This window comes from Ceratotherium simum, chromosome 8, assembly GCF_057802395.1.
Source record: "Ceratotherium simum simum isolate JZ-2026a chromosome 8, ASM5780239v1, whole genome shotgun sequence".
Classification (NCBI taxonomy): Eukaryota; Metazoa; Chordata; class Mammalia; order Perissodactyla; family Rhinocerotidae; genus Ceratotherium; species Ceratotherium simum.
In genome coordinates this window covers 63,857,649-63,872,517 of record NC_141907.1, presented here as the reverse complement: position 1 = coordinate 63,872,517, position 14,869 = coordinate 63,857,649, and the positions used below count along the sequence as shown (strand labels likewise).

Below are 14,869 nucleotides of genomic sequence, written 5' to 3'. Positions count from 1 at the left end.
TTCTGCAATGACTCCTTATTGCCTATTGAATTAAATAGCGATTACTTATCCCAAATTTGAAGACCGCCCCCCATAAAATCTCAATCTACCCATGAGCCCCATCTACTACTATTTTCAGAATATATGCTTTAGCTTAACTGGCCCACTCACTATTTTTTGAATGTGCCCACAGGCTGTTCTCATCTCTGGAAATAATACAATTTCTGTCTGCTCGAACTTTGTCTTCCAAGGGCACTCATAAATGCCACTGCAGTGCACATTCCCACCCAAGGTAGCCTCTCCCACTTTGAACTCCTATGACACCCGGTTTGTACAGTTCTTAAAACACCTGCCATCTTCTTCCCTGAGCTATGGTTATCTGCAGAGTTTCCTTATCTCATCCAGTAGAGAATTCTGGAGGGTGAGGATTGTATCTTGTTTATCTTTTTTTTCCCCTAGCAGCAGCTAAACTGGAACCTTGCTGAATACACAGGCTCACTTGCTATTTGTTGAAGTGAATTTTTAAGCACAGTTCATTGCACTATGCCAGGTGTTCAAAGACTTCAGAAGAAGAACAGAGTGCAGTGTTTGCCCTAAAGGAATTGACACTTTAGTTATGGAGACAAGATTGCTTACATAAAATTGCAATTTTTTATTCAACCTTCTGCAAGTAATTATTGAGCATCTACTGTATGCTAGAAGTATAATGCAAGGCAGTATAAGGTGGTCAAAATTAGTGATGCAGAAAATAAATACTAAAAATGGCAGATTCTAGGTGTACGTGTACACATGATGTGGCTTCCCCACCACACTTACTAAATCCCAACTTTTGGTTTGATGAAGCAAGAGATGACAGGCTTACCCGGTGATGCTGCGTGTTCCAGGTGGCCCAGCTGGGGCTGTCTGGTGATTCTGTAGATCAATTCCGCAGGCTCACTCTCCTGGTCAGTGGCAGAAAGCTGCAGAGTAGTGATTTTCTTCACTGAGTTTTCATCCAAGACCAGCCCTTTGTTGATGGTGATGACTGGTGGGGATTTGTCTTCTGAAAATATCAGAAACAGTGTTTTGAAATGGGATCTTTTCAGCATCCTTTCTTCAATTCTAGACCTGGTGCCCAGGGGTAAGATCAGAATAGTTCTTAGGCCTGTCCCTCAGAGAGTGCACCAAGGAGCCAGAGCTTTGCACAATAGAGGGGATATGATTTCCAGATTTCCATTCCAGCTGGGTAAAGGAAAGCCTCTAGCCTCAAGGTGAGCACAGTGTAGACTACATAATCTCAGAACTGCTGGAGTATTTTCAGAAACCCAATGCCCCCTTACCCAAAACGCTGATGGAAAATGACTGGTCAGTCAATTTGTTGCCTTCTTCATCAACCACATCAAATTTAAAAGCAAAGTTCCCTCTAGATTCTCCTTTTCCATGACTGTATTCTACCCGGCCTGTAAAAAGGACAAAAAAAGCAAGATTTGCTATCAGTGCTTTCTGCCCTTATTTCTGAACTCTGAGGTGGGAATTCAATTGGTATTCACACCAATGAATCAGTTAACACCTTCCTCACGTTGATGTTGCTTTAGACATTTTAATCTAAAGTTTCGTTTCCTCCCTTTCCTCTCCCATTATTGAATTCCTCATAATCAAAGACCCCCTTCATACTAAAATCATCCCAGGGAGCACTGCTTACGGTTGTAGCTCAGCTTTTGTGAAAGATTCTAAGGAAATCTCACGAATAACTAGATCAGAAAAACTGCCCACATGGAAAATGTGCACTGACCGCACCCACAGACTCTGTTATATATCCACGTCACAGGGCAAGAGGACACAGCCACATTCTCCCAGGACTCGTCACTCCCATTTCCCAGTACAGCCTTAAATCACTTTTGGAATAACGTGAGATATAACCAACCAGCAAATAAATAGATAAACAAAATAAATAAACTCTACATAGAAGTCAAAAGGATTCAAGGGGAGAAGTGCAATGTATTACATTGTTGTTAACCCACACAACATCACTTCTTGGTATCTCTCAGTGAAATATAACCAAACATCTGGGAAGAGGTGCCTGGTCTCATTTTTTAGAAAGAGACAATGAGGCAAGGAATAGTTAAGGAATTACTGTCCCTTTGCCTATTCTATCCCTTTCCAATGAGAATTCAGCTGCTACCATCTTTAGGTATTATGCATGGACAGGACCCTTTTTTCTGCTCCTCGGGGGCATATTTCCACCTCTAAACGGAATTGCACATTATCACATGACTTTGGATTACGTTTCCCCCATATGTGACTTTCCCCCCCTTTTTTACCCTGAAAGCACCATACGGTAACTACGTAGCATTTAACATTTATGCTTTTCCATTACATCAGCATTTCCTGGAGGAGGGATGAGCTATGTAATCTCCCCCAGGCAGCTCCGATTTATGCCCTTCCATTTTGCTTAGTTCATTAACTTGTGCTCTTTGGGGAGCTGAAAAGAGATATAAATTGTTCACCTAAGGCAGGCATAATTTTCACTATAATCTATCCCAATTCACTCCTTTCTTCTTTCTCTCTCACACACTTTTTAGCATCATAGCAAGTCAAAATGATTTTTTTCTTCCATAATAGCCCCAAATTTCATTAATGCTACATCAAAGCATGCATACATTTTAGCAAAGGATAGTTTTTTTTAAAACAAAAAATTAAGGAGACAAGAAAGAATGAATGAAGCTATAATGCAGCTCTTATTCAAAGAGTGTACAGTTTACTGCCATAGGCTACCAGGCATTTAACTGCCATTTTACTAGTGTGGGTGGAGTCCGTGGAAGTGTGTGTAGGCAGAAGAGAACTGGCTGACCTTGGCTAATGTCAACCTGGGTGAAACTTCGGATGGGGCCTTGAACAGTGATTTTCTCCAAGTTGTCATGCTTTACCATCTGCAGGCGCCCTGCACTAGGATCTTCCTTCATGATGTATATCACCTGATGGTCATCTGAGTCAGTATCTGTTACTTTCAAGTGCTGTTCTGTGATGCGTGCTACAGATCCTGGAAGAGAATGGGAGAATAGGTCATTCTCCACCATTTCCTTTGAATAGAATGTCAGATGATTTTAGGAGACTGGAGACTAAATTATCACGCATTCCCTGGGTCCAAGCAAGTACCAAGTGCTTGCCCTTCTGTTTCCAGTTGAATAAATTTTAATTTCTCTAAACGAAATAGTCCCGGGGCCGGCCCGTGGCATAGCGGTTAAGTGCTCGCACTCTGCTGCTAGCAGCCAGGGGTTTGGATCCCGGGTGTGCACCGATGCTCCACTTGTCAGGCCATGCTGTGGCGGCGTCCATATAAAGTGGAGGAAGATGGGCACAGATGTTAGCCCAAGGCCAGTATTCCTCAGCAAAAACAGGAGGATTGGTATGGATGTTAGCTCAGGGCTGATTTTCCTCGCAAAAAAATAAAAATAAATGAAATAGTCCCAACTTCCTAATTTGCTAATCATCCCTTGGGTTTTGATCTAAGCCCTTTTCCTCTTCTGATCCACTTTCACTCTCTCCCTATGCTCGCTGGACTCTCATGACCTATGGTTAGTACCTAGACCTATGTAATACCTCCTAGTTCTGTGATGTAAATAACTCCTAGATCTATGATGAAACCTGCTTGGATCTAATTTATTTACTGCCTTGAGGATCACCAAATCATAAAAAACAGCTTCACATAAACTCACAAATGTATCTGGTTGCCATCTTAGACCGAGTAGTCAAAATCAGTGTTCCTCAAAACAGAGGGTATGGTGAGGGTTACAGAGCAGGGAGACCTGAGTGCTGGGCCCTGTAAGGCTGCACAGGTGTTGGGATGGAGGCAAGGCACTGGCTACTAGCAACATCTCTTCTCAGGGCCTTGTCCTTTGCTTTCCTATCCAGCCATTTTCTCATACTAAAAACAGTAAATTCTGGTAAAGCAGATCTTAGTCATTCATGTGTAATACATCTTGGTGTTTGGAATGGTAATCCACCATGGCACCTGAGTATCCCTGCATGTTCTTGCTGGGTAATGCCAACAATGCAAGGCCCCCTGACTGCTCCTTCCCCAGGCCATTCTCAGTGAGCAACCTTGAGGGATGAGGTGATCTCTTCCTCGGGGACAAAGACCAGGCTTGCTTATTGCTTACTATAACATGGAGTGTTCCCCAAGCTCAGTGTTCTTCTTCTGTAATGCATCCCACCACATGTGAAGGCATCCATCTGGGCCTTCTCATCACCCCCATGAGACTTGGAGGGCAGAGGGAACCAATGCAAACTTGCTGATGGCAATGCTGCATGCTGTGCTGTGAGTAACAAAGTACTTTGTCTCTGACCGAGGAATCTCGTGTCTTCTATCACCATCCATGAAACAGTAACAGGCTGACTTATTAGCTTGTAAATAGGGTAAAGTTAAATCACAGACCTAACACTTGGGACTTTTGTGAATTTCCAAATTTTCAAATACTATTATACTATATTTTTTTCACTACAAAATACATGTGATACTAAAAATAGACAAACAGAACCCCAGTGGGATGTAGATGCTTTTTGGGCAAAAGGGCCTAATTAAGTAACTCCCTGCTGCAAACTGACTCCAAGACTGACACTTGTCACAGGTCCTTCAGTTGCTTACACCTGGGCAAAACTGTGAGTCCTAGACCCTAGAATACCATATCTAATGATTCTCAATTATCTCTTTTTGTGTGTAATCTCTTTTAGTGCATAATGGCTTCTCAAAGGCCTTCCGTGCCTTTTTAAAAAAATAAGCATCTTGAAAATCCTGCTAGATTTCTTTTGTTCTTTGTTTCTGAGGGGTTGGTTGGGCAGTGGCAATGCTCTAAGAAACCTGGGCCTATAAGTAGTTGGATAAATTAAGATTTTTGAGGACCCTGGAAATACTATAAACTCTTCTCAATCTTTTCTCAAATTCACAGACAAAGGCTTCTGGCCCAAAGAATTTCAGAGATTCACGTTGTCACTCACAACTCTTAGTGTCCCTAAAACAATATTTCTCCTCAGCTCCAGTCTCCTAGGGTTCTGAACATCTAGTTTAAGACCCTCCCACAGAGCCAATGTGGAAAGAAGTACTGCACACCGACAAAGAAGAAATAAGGACAGAAGAACCATAGCTACTCTCTTCCATTCCCGTGGTACCTGCTGAGAGCTGTAGGCCTCGGTTTATAGCCACGTGGGGGGCGTCACCTGTAGGCAGCTCTATGTATATCTCCATCCTCCCTGTGTCCGTGTGGAGGCCATCAGTGAGGGAGAACCGGAACTCATCCACCGCCACACCAGGACCACCAGGCATGTACCCGACCAGCCCAGCCAGGACATCTTGGTAGGTGAAGGAGGAGCCCTGGGCTAAAACCCTTCCATTCTTCAGAGGCTCAGAAGCAGTTTGCCTCTGGAATAGATGGCCTGAGGAAGGAAGCAAAGAAAAACAAAGAAACAATGGTAGAATATATATGGCACCAAAACATTGTCTGATTTTGTCATCTAGTATGAGCCTGGGTAGAATACCAAGCGCCTCAGAGGCTCTTGGTGACACACACACATAAATGTCCAACAGCTTATTTTACACATAAACACAGGGTGCTGCCCTGGGGCCTCATCTACAAATAAAGAAGATAAAGTCCCACTTGTCCTAGTTAAAAATCTCTTAAGGAGAAACAGATGGATGTGGTAATATAGCAGCTTAGAAATCAAATCTCCCTTCATGAATTCACACTCACTTCATTATCTAAACCTTATTTTTCCCTTCTGCAAAGTGAAAATAGCACTCTTCATTTGCTGCCTTCCTCCTAGGGAATCTGGGATGGGAGATGGGAATAAGTTTTAAATTGCTTTTAAATTTAGAAAGACACTAAGCATCTTTGGGTTGAGGCATATTTTTCTGTTTTCAAGGGTCATGTGTATCGCAACGGGACAGTTACAGTGCTTCATTAAAGAAACTGAAAGTGAATGAAGGCAAGCTAAAATGCAATGATCAAAAGCCTCTTCTATTAACCCTCCATCAACAGCAGCAACTTTATCTTTAGAAGAGCAATGGGCATTACAATGGAGAAGACGCCACTTGGGAGATGAAAGTTCCCAGAGCTTTAGCTAATACCAGAGGGATGACACTTAGAAAAGAAGTAGGTAGAAGATTCCCATGGTGGTTTTTATGTCTGGTTCAATCAGGAAAAGTGCTTTCTTTGCAAAAGGAGCAAGCTCATAAATATGTCTAGCATGCCTCTAAGCTGAAGTGAACACCTTTTGCAATTAATAACAAGGCTGTAACGTTGTTCTTTGCATGAGGTGGCCCAGGGTTATCAAGCAACGATGCCTACTCCTGAGAAGAGGATGTCCAGATTCTGAAACCTATTTTGCCTGAGGTTACATAAGAAAGCAAGAAAACAGCTGAAATTGAATTTCAGAGACACCAATTACCTAGGATTCAGGCTTTTAGAGCAACTGGTGTCTACTGTGACCTCAAAGAATATTAGCTAGCTGAGAATCTGATTATACTTTGATGCAAAGAAGGGACTATATACAGGCAAAGCAGGGGCATAATCAACTGAAATCAATGTGTTTATTCAAATAAGCCATCCGGCACCTCAATGAGGAAGCTTTCCACAGCAGTTGTGTCCTACCGTGGTCAGGCTTTTTTGTCAGTACAAAAATCAGCTCATTTTCTGGAGTGTCCAGGTCTCTCAGGTTCAAAGAAGCATTGCTTATCACCACTCCTGAGCCGAGCTGCACTCTGAGGGGCTGCAAGGTCATCTTGGGAGGCTCATCGTTCTTCCTCTGATTAAAGCACAAAATATTAGCTCTCACATAGATATTGGTTTAAGAGAAAGAAAATGTACATTATTCAGAGAAAGTAACATTGTCACAACAACTTTCACTATCAAAATAGCATTTAATGTGACACCGTCTTTAATTCCCCATAAACATGATTAGTTTGAAGGAGAGCAAGTCACACAAACACAATGTCCCTTTGAAGAGAGGCTGATGGACATTCTACAGAAATCTTTTCCGACGTCTTCCATAGGTTCAATGATCATATCTCCCAGACCAAAAATATGGACATGTGGTAGACAAGCACAAGTATATTCTGGGGATAAAGGGGCACAGTATTTGAAATTTGAACTGTTTTAGAAAACCCTATGCATATCATGGTACCTATAAAAGGACACCATCAAGCATGGGTTTTCAAAGCTGTCTCCTGCCCCTGTGCCAGCTTCCCTCCACCACTGTCCCTGAAGGGTGCTGAGGGTACTGCATATTTTATCTTCCCAAGGCAGAGGGTATTCCATTTTGAGTTTTATCTTTTATCTCCCTCTCTCCGTGGGGTGGTAGAGCAAGCCTAGGTAGTTGCTCAAATGAGAATAAATATAGCATCAAGGAACACATTTACTTAGTGTTATAATTTAATGAATAAATGCATTAAAAATATAAGAAAAGGCAAGTATGCACACAGAACCACACACAATAATTTCAGGGAAAAATAGGCATACGTTAGTTTTCATCTAAATATGAGACTGGCAAGGTTTCTCTGTCTGACCCTCACAAACTGTTTTCACACAGAACAAATAGATTTTACCCTGAAATGGAAATTCACATTTTCAAGTCAGACCATCCCCAAATGCCAGCCTTAATTCTGTAAGTTCCCTAAAGGTCAGGGTTATATTTTTAAATTGACCTCTAAAATGGAAAGTCAACTCCCATCTTGTTTGCTTTTGAGGTCATATAAAGCTATCTAATGGTGGCATATTGTGGTCACAGGCCCAACTTTTCCAACTTCCAAAGTCTTTACCTCAATGGTGATGTTGATGCTGTGGATTTCTGAACGACTGTTTCCATTGCTTACATAGAAACTAAAAATATCATGGGTTGGCTCAACACTTTCATGAACACTCTGAAAGTAGTAAATGTAATTTTCCAGGACATCTTGAATAGGGAATGACGCCTCTAGGTCACTGGTCATTCCAGGGCCAAAACGATCACCTGCATCAACATCAAGAGAGAACTTTTACCTTGATCCATCAATTCCTCCTTACTAGGCTGACCTAGAAAACACGACAGCATTATAAACAAAAGATGAAAATATGCTTCAGGGTAAAGGTAGGAGCATGGAAAAACGCAGACCAGGAATTAAAAGACATGGAGTTGGATCCCAGTTTCCCCACTGACTATTTCTCATCTTTAAATGGATATACCTGCCCTGCTCTTTCCATGAAGAATCTAACAAGGTAATATGCACAAAAGCTCTCACAATGCTATTATTTTATATAGCATAGAATCAGTGGCTATTTTGTTAGATATCTTTGATAATATAAGACCCGGGGCAAGTAAAGACACAATAGCAGAGGTTCTACCTTAAGCTTCAGCCAATTTCAAAACCACCCTACCTGGCACATCCTGCAAGAGGAATGCTCTTTCTCTGCATAGGAAAAAGTTAACTGTATAACTTTTTATCTAAGAAACATCCTCTTAAGCATATTTTCATGCGACTTCTCAGTTCCTTAAGGAAACCTCTGCATAAGTCAGAGCTCAGCCCTTGGGATGGTACACCAGGGCTACTGAGATGCTCAGGGACCACCCAGAGCTCCTGTGCCATTCAGGTACTGAGATGCTCAAGTACATCCAGAGCTCCACAGAAAGTGCTGGGTCCGGTTAACTCTTCTTCTACTCCCAACCCCAAACACGGGAAAAGGCCAAGGGGCAGAGTGAGCAATGTCTAAGTGATGGATGACTTGTCTCTTACTTGGTTCCAGTCTGAGTCTCTCTAATTGATTGATTTTAAATTGTTACCACAATTTTCTTCTAAAGAAAGGAGAAAAAAGAACCCCTGTGTCTTCAAACATTCCCCGGATATATATAAACAAAGAAAAGTGCAGACAGAAGATCTGAAAGCAACAAGCCTTCCTCTTTTTCTCTTCCATGGCCCTTTGTAAAGATCAGACGGTAAATTAAAGGGCCATTGACTTCCTGAATTGTAGACAGTGTCATTTTTTTGTTGAACTCCCAACAGAAAGATTAGGAATGAAAAAATTTTATTTATAATTTGTTTGAAATAAGAACTCAAGACAAATATTTTTTCTTCAATGACATTTTCTTAAATTTTACCCTCAGATTTTATTCTTCTTGACACCAGAAGCATAGAGGGGTCTAAGTGACCAGTGACCCAATAACCCCCAGAACACACAGCTGAGGGTTTCCAGAAGGAACTGCTAAGCTTCCTTCAAATTTTTATTTTCTCTTTCCATTGATCACTATAAATATGAGAAATGTGGCTTCTTTATTTGGGTCAAAAATAGCCTAAGTAAAGTAAATGATGTCTAAAAATATACTCAAATAGAATAATGCCTTATTTGCTGTCACAGGAAAACAAGCTATTCAACAAGTGAATCTGTCACTGAGGCTTTATGCACCAAATCTTTCCAATTTTTAAAACTGCACCTCCTGTTTTTTCACGCAAATCATTCTTATTAATGTGCTTCCTTGCCTTCTTACACAGAATATACTATGTGCAAATTAAATAGTTCTGGATGCATGTAGGCTATCATTATGAACATCGATTACTCCATTGTGCTGGAACACAGTGATGCTCTAGAGGTGATCCAGGTGGGTCCTGTCCTGCTTGTGCTGGCACTAAATGAATGTAGATTCCACATTGTTAGATTTTAGTCCTAATAATATCATTATTCTGGTTCTTCCCATCTTGCTAGTGAGAAGTTAAAGCTGCTTCTTCTAATGAGTTTGTAAAAAGACGTTCTTCTGATCAGCTGGATTCTGAATCTAGGTAGCTACTCTCATGTAAATAAAACAGACTCAGTTCTGAACACCCCAGGAGCAAAGGGTGGGGTCCTAAAATGATGTGCCTTGGGACAGTTATTTGCTCCTTTGAATGTCTTTTCCTTACTTCCAGGTTAGTACTAATGTAGAGCAGCGGTTTTCCAAGTGTGGTCCTTGGACCAGCAGCAATAACATTGCCTGTGAGCCGGTGAGAAATCAACCACACCAACCTCCTCCAAGAGGAATTCTGGAGCTTCCGCCCAGGAAACTGTGTTTTCACATGCCCTCCAGGTGAGTCTTATATGCACATTAAAGCTTGAGAGCCACTCCTTAGAGAGGCTGAGGCTTGCCAGAAATTTGACTTCTGGACCAGTGAAATACTCCTCTGCATGCATTCCAGGTTGACGTAAAACCGTGTTAGGAGGGCTTAATAAGAAACCACCTGGAGAGAAGAGAAGGCCAGGGCAACCATCCTTTCATGATTTCCGACCTTGGCTCATGCTCTTCCCTCTGTGAGAAATGCCATTTTCCCTCTGCCCACAGGAACTCCCACTAACTCTTCAAGTTCCAATTCAAATGTCACTTCCTCAGACTTTCCTAACTTCCCAGGAAAAAGTAAGTGTTTTGTCCTACGTATTCTCTCAGCACTTTGCTCCTTTCCCTGCCCTAGCATTTCATTTATTATAACCTATCAGTTTCACAACTGTCTCCCACTCGGATAGAGGCTGTGTCTTATTTATCTTTACATCCATTGTATCCAGCCCAAACACTTGTGGAAATAAATCTAATTCAGCAAAAAACAAATCTAAGTGCACACCCTGAAAGGTAAGATGGGGAAAAGACCCAAGGTTTTCTATAGGAAAACATGAGCACTGCTAAATGAGTTTCCGGTAACCAGGCTCAACTCCCAGGCACCACGCTGGCCACAGACACCTTCAGTCAATGGCCTCTCTGTTGGAGCTGCTAGCTGCACGCCAATTAGAGCCAAGTGCTGGCACTCAGGCATCTCATTGCAGAGGCAGCAGCACAGTAACCTGCCAGGAGCTGTCTCAACTGCCAGTCACTGTGGTCTCAGGGGGCCTGTGCCTGGTGCACGCCTTCTCGTCTCTCCTTCTCTGTTATAATCATCAAGGGCAGTGGGTCCACGGCAGATGGTGGATGGGGGAGGGATAGTGAGGAGAGGGTCACAGATACACAACCACACATTTCAATTCAAGTCATATCCTTAAAAGGAGCTGAGACATAAGCTATGGTTTGGCTAAACTACAGCTACCTCACAATAAAAGGACGGGCATTTTATTTTCTTGAAACTCAATTCCGAGTGCAGTCCACAAGCCCATCCACCCCCATTGCTGGCACTCCAAATCCTCTTACGCTGCTCTATTTTTTTCCATAGCACTGATTTACCTCCTAACATCTTACACAATTTTCTCATTTATTAGGTTTCTTGTCTGTCTCCCCCAACAGGATCTAAGGTGCCATGAAGATAGGGGTTTCTGTCTGCTTTGTTTACTGCTATATCCCGAGTGCTTAAAAAAGTGTCTGGCACACAGAAAATGCTCAGGAAATTTTTGTTGAGTGAATGGAACCTTCCTTCCTTCCATTTCTTTAGAATGGTTCCATTCCTCTCTAGTTATCCATCCCCATGTTTAATTGAAGGCAGTTACCCCCCTCCACTCTCCCTTCTTTCCAGGTCCAGAATAATTCTACAGCAAAGCTACTGTTGGTACCTGTTCCTGTGTTCTCAATGCAGCCGTATTTGGGCAGAGCACTTAGTTTAATGACAGCATCTCCCTGGAGGTTGTCATGATCATCAGCAGCAAAGAAATGGTGAAATGAGAGTGGGGCTCTCCCCCCCTCGTCAACCTAAGAAAGAAAAGACGGTAGAGAGTCCTTGGGCGGTTGCACAAAACTGCAATAAAAAGAACTGAATTGAAAAGTGCTGCCTGGGGTGACCTTCCAGCACCAATTCCACTTCTCTGAGGAGGCAGACCCTCTACAGACGAGATGAGGAATGTGCATGTGGCTGAAGCCAGGCAGTCTTTCAGCACCTCTCAAAGCTACACTCAGACATGATGACTTCCGTGTCTCCCTTCAAAGTTGTGCTGCCTTCAGTGATGCATCTGGTTATAAAGCAGCACTGGCCCATTCTAATCACCCACCTCGGCACAGTTGTATGACAGGATGGCTGCCTTCCTTCCATATCAACATTCAAAAGCCTGCAGCTAGAGAATGATCCATCCAGTCCTCCCTCAGACACTGAGGGCAGCGCTGTCCTTTAGGTGTTCCCACCCAAATGAAAGTCCTGTTTATTCTATGTTTATAGGTGTGCAGGAAGAAAGGGCTCACAATACCTGAAAGCTAGTGTTTATCTTAACGTCAAGGAGGAAAATACATCAGTATACGTAAAAGTAGTTGCTTGAACTAACTTTTTCCTTTGGGGCTGTATTTTACACGCTAACTCTGCCACCTGAGCGTGGTGTTTTTTTGGATATGGCCAAGCCATCTCACTCGGAGCAACTCTTGGCTAAACGTAGGAAGATCTACAAGTTACACAGTGGAAGGTCATCCTGACTCTGGGAATGGGGAAGGTCTAAGTGGCTTCCCCAAGGTGTGGAAATGGGAAAATGGGTGGAATATCAGAATCATTTAGAAACAACTCAGTTGCATGAATTTTCAGTTGCTCGACAAAATCAGAAAACTCCTGAGTTTTTGGCATTATGGTGTGTATATCGAGCAGGACGAGGAAAGTGAATTAACCCTTATGGAATCCCTACCATGTGCCGGTATCGTGCTGGGGTTTTAAATGCTATTTTATTAATCATCAGAGCAATCCTCTATGTAACAGGAATAGCAATATTTTAAAGATGAGGAAAGCAAGGCTAAGATTACATAATTGGTCGAAGGTCACTCAACTAGTAGGTAACATAACCGGCACTTGAACTCAGGTCTGGGTAACTTCATGATCAGGATACATTACATAGTCCCTACCCCCCACCCCAAGGAACTGTCAATATTGTTTACAGTGGTAAGTACTGACTTGATCTGAGGAGTGACTTGGAGACACTCTCCATATCCCCGTGTTAGAGTTGTTGTAAACAGATTGTAAACTCTTCAAAGATATATTCCATTTCCAATTTTAGACCCACTACTATACACATCTAGCATAGTATAAAAAATACAATACACATTTATCATTTATGTCTAGCACATAAATATTTGTTGACTAAGGTAATAACGTGGATATAATGATTTGCTCTTCAGCATATAATTATTTTCATACTTTTTGAAAAACTCATGATTGAAAACCATGCATATTTTGATACTATTGCCTAGACACTTTGGGGAAGAACTTGGCAACCAATTTAGGTAGAAATTCCGTATTTACATCGTCACAGATCTCCAGCTGTCTATAGCACTCCCTGTTTATTGATCTGAGAACTGTTTACCGTGATAAGGTCAGCAAAAGCTAAGACTGGAGGAGGATTCTCGACAGGAGTGATCTTGATGGTAAATATCTGATTGTGCAGATGGTTGTGGTCCATATCAGAGACAGAGAAATGGAAGCTATCAGTAACCAGAGGACCACTGGTCTCAAACACAGCCGAGTACCTATAGAGGCCAAGAGAAGAATCAAATAAATGAGCTACACAAGCCAAGTATACCTGACAAGCCAGGTAAGATCACTGCATCTTTGTTTAAAAGTGGGGCCAGAAGCAGTATAATCTTTCAAGGGAGCTACTGGTTAGTTGCTTAAATATTTTAATACAATTTAAAAAAAATTCTGTCAAGTCATACAAAGTGGTTATATACCTAATTTTCTTGTTGTTGATGTCTTCCATCGTGAAATTGGAAACCTCTGAGAGTTCTTCCACCTCAGGTCCTGAGGTTTTTAAGAGAGCACCATACATGGGCAGAGAACTTAACTGAATCCAGATCTCTGGGTCGGGGGAAGAATCATCCTAATCAGGCAAATACGAGGCAAGGCATGAATACACATTTGCAGGAAAAAATACTTCCAGTAGTTAAAGATCATGGGTGCTTCCTTCTCTGCTAATTGGAAAAGTCTCTTTCCCTCTGTGATAAAGCAATACCATTTCAAACTGCATGAAAATCCCAGTATTTATTCCTCCTCAAAAGCTTCTTTGATAATGTCTTCTTTCAAGAATGGCTCAAGATAAGAGTGGGAAACGCACTTTAAGTATGGGGCATAAAGGGCCGGCCCCGTGGCTTAGCGGTTAAGTGCGCACGCTCCGCTACTGGTGGCCCCAGTTTGGATCCCAGGCGCGCACCAATGCACAGCTTCTCTGGCCATGCTGAGGCCGCGTCCCACATACAGCAACTAGAAGGATGTGCAACTATGACACACAACTATCTACCGGGGCTTTGGGGGGCAAAAAAAAAAAAGGAGGAAGATTGGCAATAGATGTTAGCTCAGAGCCGGTCTTCCTCAGCAAAAGGAGGAGGATTAGCATGGATCTTAGCTCAGGGCTGATCTTCCTCACAAAAAAAAAAAAAAAGTACGGGGCATAAAACAAAGAGATGTCCTATCATTACTCCAGGGCACAAGGTTTTGTTTTTATTACAAGCATCCAGTGAAGAACAAAACATGGTCAGAGATATAAGTCATCTTTCTATAAACACAATTGTAGGCTTCTTCTGGAGTTTCTAAGGATGGTTTGCTTTTTAGAAACAGGTAAAATTCCCTTATATACCACAATGATAAAGAAAATTCTGTGAAACAGAAAGAATGGAAATTATTTGGCTTAACCAATGGCTCACTTTAAGTAATATTCAACTGAAAATTTTTCTTTTCTTTTCTTTTTTTTTTGCTGAGGAAGATTCGCCCTGAGCTAAACATCTGCTGCCAATGCTCCTCCTTTTTTGCTTGAGGAAGATTAGCCCTAATCTAACATCTGTGCCAATCTTCCTCTATTTTTTTATATGTGGGTCGCTGCCACAGCATGGCTGACAAGTGGTGTAGGTCCATGCCCAGGATCTGAACCCACAAACCTGGCCCGCCAAAGTGGAGCATGCTGAACTTAACCACTATGCCACGGGGCTGTCCCCTGATAAAATTTTAGTTTAACAGAAGAATTTAGCGAATCTTACAGATTTC

At 42.1% G+C, this 14,869-nt stretch overlaps 1 protein-coding gene across 7 annotated transcripts in view; it reads right to left on the bottom strand.

Annotated features, from left to right (window-relative positions):
* The window catches only part of FRAS1 (Fraser extracellular matrix complex subunit 1), a 425,899-nt gene that overhangs the window by 76,714 nt on the left and 334,316 nt on the right, over positions 1–14,869 (bottom strand). For 5 of the 7 annotated variants that reach the window (XM_014787828.2, XM_087434476.1, XM_087434478.1 and 2 more), the window contains 9 exons: positions 13,564–13,712; positions 13,200–13,362; positions 11,481–11,616; positions 7,769–7,959; positions 6,603–6,756; positions 5,125–5,388; positions 2,810–2,998; positions 1,299–1,418; positions 842–1,021 (listed from right to left, as the gene is read on the bottom strand). In XM_014787828.2, the coding sequence (XP_014643314.2) occupies positions 842–1,021; positions 1,299–1,418; positions 2,810–2,998; positions 5,125–5,388; positions 6,603–6,756; positions 7,769–7,959; positions 11,481–11,616; positions 13,200–13,362; positions 13,564–13,712 (1,546 nt within the window). The remainder of the gene's footprint in view (positions 1–841; positions 1,022–1,298; positions 1,419–2,809; positions 2,999–5,124; positions 5,389–6,602; positions 6,757–7,768; positions 7,960–11,480; positions 11,617–13,199; positions 13,363–13,563; positions 13,713–14,869) is intronic. The other 2 variants (XM_087434473.1, XM_087434474.1) reach the window with 2 other exon arrangements.